This window comes from Condylura cristata, unplaced genomic scaffold (genome assembly GCF_000260355.1).
Source record: "Condylura cristata isolate star-nosed mole 26May11 unplaced genomic scaffold, ConCri1.0 scaffold00019, whole genome shotgun sequence".
In the NCBI taxonomy this organism is placed as follows: domain Eukaryota; kingdom Metazoa; phylum Chordata; class Mammalia; order Eulipotyphla; family Talpidae; genus Condylura; species Condylura cristata.
In genome coordinates, this window is record NW_004567120.1 from 33294481 (window position 1) to 33299562 (window position 5082).

At 42.4% G+C, this 5082-nt stretch overlaps 1 protein-coding gene across 1 annotated transcript in view; it reads left to right on the top strand.

The window, feature by feature from the left end:
- Positions 1 to 317: 317 nt before the first annotated feature.
- Positions 318 to 5082, top strand: part of ADGRG4 (adhesion G protein-coupled receptor G4) — an 88539-nt gene continuing 83774 nt past the window's right edge. Inside the window, exon 1 of the mRNA XM_004685957.1 lies at positions 318 to 387. Coding sequence (XP_004686014.1) covers positions 318 to 387 — 70 coding nt within the window. The remainder of the gene's footprint in view (positions 388 to 5082) is intronic.

The following is a 5082-nucleotide window of genomic DNA, read 5'->3' on the forward strand; positions in this document are numbered from 1 at the left end:
TAATGCCCATCTTTCCCGCTGAGCTAACTGACTTATGAGTGCAGAGACCTCTCTGTCTTTTCTTCTCAAGTCTCACTTGCAGTGTGTAACATGCACACAGTAGGCACGCGGTACAATTTGATGAATCGATAGGCAGAGAAATCAGCTGGTGAGGTTTCAGCCAGGCTGTGTAAGTCTATCTGGCTGACATTGCTTGAAGCAATAGGAAAATCCCTGTGTGGGGAATGAGGGAGGAGCGTGGTCACATACACTTAGATGTTTTTTGTTCTGAGTCTGAGTTGGCATATTTCTGACTTTTTTGAACACAGGTTTCAACAATGACAGAACACACCGTTTACCAGAGGCTTTTTGGATTGATTCTCATGTTCAGTTTTATCTCTTTCTCAGGTGAGAAAATGTATTCTTATCTCTTTCAGTGCCTCACATACAGTAGATTATAGAAATAAGCCATTTGAAAAATTGCTGGGCTATCTCTCAATGGCTTCCTTTTGGCCAATATGGCTCTGGGACGCGCTGGAGCGTCAGTAAAAATATCCATTCACTATGGATCGCACATGACTGATGGAGAACTGTCCGCAAGAAGACAGCAGTCCGGGTTCCTGTCTTTGACATTTCTTAATGCGACTCTGAAATGCCATTTGGAGGCTAATGCACACCTCACAGAAGCTTTAGGTTTTCTTTTGCGCTGATGCCTAATGCTTTATTTCAAGCTCTCTGGAGCATTCTGATATCATCTTTCTGTCTCCATTATTTGTATATGGCAGCAATCACAGACTTGAAATGGGGAAACTGAGGTGTGTCCCAAACTGGTAACTGATTCACAGTGACATGCAGCCTCAGCCACATACCACTATTTCAGTTTCAGGTGCACAACTGAATATTCGTTTATGTTGTAAAATAATCATCTCAGGAAGCCAAGTTACCATATTTTTCTCAGCAACTTTCAAATTTGCAACACCATGTCATTAGCGCCCCCATGGGATCCGTTACATCACCCTGACTTATTCATTTCATAACTAAAAGTTTGCGCCTCCTGCGGCCATTCACCCATTTTGTCCACCTCCCCTCCCAACGCTCCTCTCCTTTCCTCTCCTCTGGAGACAGATTATTTACTGCTATGTTGTAGCCAATCAATGATTAAGAGAGTACAAGTGAAGTAGCTGGTCATTTGGAGACTTAAGGAAAAGGTTACCTTGGAATACTCTCAACTTGTCCATATTAAATAAATCTAGTTGATAGCATTGCTCATTTAGTGTATCAGTCTAGCTAAAAGGTCATACATGCCAGTGAGTGACAATTCTCTATGAAATAGACCTGGGGTCTAATTGGAACAGCCCTCAGATTTGAGAGCTAATCTTCTGGAAAAATACCAAATCATCATCACCATCAACAACAAACACTGGTTTCCTGTTGCGTGCAGAGCCTGATGGGAAATCATGTTTCTTATAATAAAGGTTACAATGGGACCTATGGGGCATGGTGACAGCTGTCACCTGGCCTTGACTACCTGCCAAGATGTTGATTTATCTTTTCCCAACCTGTTTCCTCAAACACAAGAAAACGTGCTTTCTTTATTTCTTTCTCCAAAATATCCAATACAGGGCTTGATACATGGGTTAGGCACTCAGTACTTGTCTGTTGATTTAATAAAGTTAGAACATCTGTATTGTGGTGGTGGGCTTTTGGTGAGTGGTCACAGAGCATGGACTAGAGGTAGGAAGAGAGAGACCTGAGGGTCAAGGAGGAAAATGTGGAAGTGTGTGGCACTGGAGAGTTCAACTGGATTTTCTGAGGAATGTAGTTTGTCAATGAAAATAATGACGCATGTGCAGATTTCGAACCTGTACAGGTCAATTTAAAACAGCCACAGGGTTTTCCAGACTGTTTGAAATCCAAGAGCCAAGGTTCTTTTCAGATTGTCAAACAATGAGGTACAACTGTTCTTCAATTGGTGAGAAAGTCGTTATCTTCTTCCTGGGAAAAAAAGGGTCTGTCCTTGAAACAATGTATAACTACGATTTGGGGCCCTTCAGGTTCCAGACGAGTCACCAGCCTCCCAACTGTGAAGGCCATTGTTGGGGAGAGAGCTGTGACCAGATCAGGTAGAAGGTGACTCAGACACTCTAATTGAAAAAGAAAGAGATGGATGGGGCTATGTGTCCACGGAAGATACCAAAGGTCAAGAACACACACACACACACACACACACACACACACACACAAACTGTCATAAGATTTGAGGGGCGAGGGCAGAACCAGTAGCGAGGGATGAAGACTGAGGTCAGGAGTTAAATAGTTGCAGAACAGAGCAGTGAGGGATTGTGCAGAGAGACCAGAGACTTGGTCCTACTCAGAGCTTTTGATCTGGAAAATTATACTTGTCAGACTCTAAAGCACACATTTCTTTGAAAGCATTTTCAGGGATATATTTCCCTGAGTTAGCATAGCCAAGGGGCTTAGGTAGCCAGTGAAGGACAAATCAGAAAAGTTCAGATGACAATTTTTTTTAAAGATTTATTTATTTATGCATACAGAACTGGGGTACAGGGAAGAGATGCAGGGGCAGTGAGAGGCTTCATCAGAGACAGAGCAGGGAGCAGAACAGACCGACTGATGAAGTACACTGCTGAGGGGAGCAGCAGGCGGGTCGGGAAAGGTCTTGTACACCTTGTGGGTCACCTCCGGGGCAGGTGGGGATCGAACTCGTGTGGAAGTGGTTTTAGCTTCTTGGTGCTGTGGTTTAACCCATTGTGCCACCAGGGAGAGCCCCAATGTTGTTTTTTAAAAGCTTTATTTTATTTATTTATGCACACAAGAACTGTGGTGTAGTCAGAGGATTCACCAGAGACAGAGTGGGGAGCAGAACAGGGGGATCTACTGAATTTCACTGCTGAGGGGAGCAGCAGAGAGATCGGAGATATCTGTCACGCCATGTGGGCCAACTAGGGGTTGAACTCATGCCTCGGTGGTTGGTGATAGCTTGATAGTGCTGAGAATTTAATCCCTGTGCCACCAGAGAGGTCCCTTTTGATTTATCAGTTTCTTAGAAAGTTAAAAATGGTAGCAGGCAGACAAAGACATCACAGGAAAAGAAAACTACAGCCTTGGGCCTCCCTGGTGGCACAAGGGGTTAAAGCGCAGCACTATGAAGCTGTCTGCAGCCACTGCAGCACGAGTTTGCTCCTGGCCAGGGAGGTGATCCACATGGCACAGCAGATATTTCCTGACCTGCTCGAAGCTCCCCTCAGCAATGTATTTCTGTCAGTCTGCCTATTCTGCTCCCTACTCTCTCCGGTGAATCCTCTCAACCCCACACCTCTGACCTGTACCCCAGTTCTTGCATGCATAAGTAAATAAATCTTTTACAAAAGAACATTACAACCTTATATCACTTATGAACATAGATACAGAAATTCTCAACACAAACTAGCAAAATGAACTCAGCCTCCTTTTAAGAAAGTATGTACCCTGATCAAGTGGAATACAAAATGGCTCAACATGTAAAAAGTGATCAATCAATGGTAATGTACCACATTAATAGATTAAAGGGGAAAACATTCAGACGATCGTCTCAATTGATGCATAAGACGTATTTAAGAAAACCCAACAGCATTTCCTTATAAAAACACACAACATACCAGAAGTAGAAGGGAGCTTCCTCATTCTGATAAAGGACATCTATGAAAAACCCTCAGCTAACAGCACATGCAATGGTAGAAGACAGAACATTTTCCCCTACGATCAGGAACAAGATAACGATGCTCACTTTCATTGCTTCTATTCAACACTGTACTGGAAGTCGTAAGCTGGGCAATCAGGGTAGAAAAAAAAATAAAAAACATCCAAAATGGAAAGAAAAAATTGAACTAGATTCACAGATGACATACTTTTATATGTAGGACATCCTAAATGATCCACCAAAAAGCTTTTCAAGCTAATAAATTCAGCAGAGATGCAAGACACAAGATCGACACACAAAGATTAGTGGCATTTCTATAAATTAGCAAGAACAACCTGAAAGTTAAAAATACTCATTTATACTAGCATTGAAGTAGTAAAAAACCTAGGAATAGATTTAGCCAGAACCATGGAAGACTTCTACAGGGAAATTATGAACAATAAATTAAAGAAGATATAAATAAATGGAAAAGATCCAGTATTAATGGATTCAGTATTTAATGTTAACATGGCAATACTCCTCCATGAGATCTGTGGATTCAATGCAAACACTGTCCAAATTCTAATAGCCTTTTTGTTTACAGACAAGGAAAAGCTGATCCTACAATTCATATAAAATTGTCAAGGACCCTGAATTACCAAAATAATCTTGAAAAAGGACCAAATCAGAAAACTCACACGTCCCAATTTCAAAACTTACTAAGTTACAATAATCAGTGCAATAAGCATAATAATAGACACAGCTGAATGGAACAGAAATGAGAGTCCAGAAAAAAAATCCATATATGTGTTGTTGATTAATTTTCCACAAGGATCCCAAGACACTTCCCTATGACCAAAGAAATGTCTCTTTGACAAATGGTGCTGGGACAACTGGAAATGTAAATACACACATGTCAATATATGTGTATAAACAAAAATATAAAAAAATGAAGTTGGACCCCACTTCACACCACATACAAAAATTAACTCAAAATGGATGAAAGACCTAAATGTAATAACTACAACTGGGCCTCCCTGGCGGCACAGGGTACAAGTGTCAGTCTATCAAGCTATCACCAGCTGCTGTGGCCTGAGTCCAATCCCCGGCCAGGGAGTGACCCATATGGCACAGCAGACCTCTCCTGTCTCCCCGCTGCTCCCCTCAGCAGTGGACTTCGTCAGTCGGCCTGTTCTGCTCCCCACTCTGTCTCTGGTGAAGCCTCTCACCCTCTGCTGTCTGGCCTGTACCCTGTTCTTATATGCAAAATAAATAAAAATAAATCTTTTTTAAAAAGGGGGGGTCTCCTTGGTGGCACAACTTTTTGTGCAACAGCCAGCCTGTTTCTGTGCCAGCTGCCCCATGCTCCATGCCAACCAGCAGCACTGGAGGGTTCCACCTTCTCTGTCTCCTTGGTGACACTT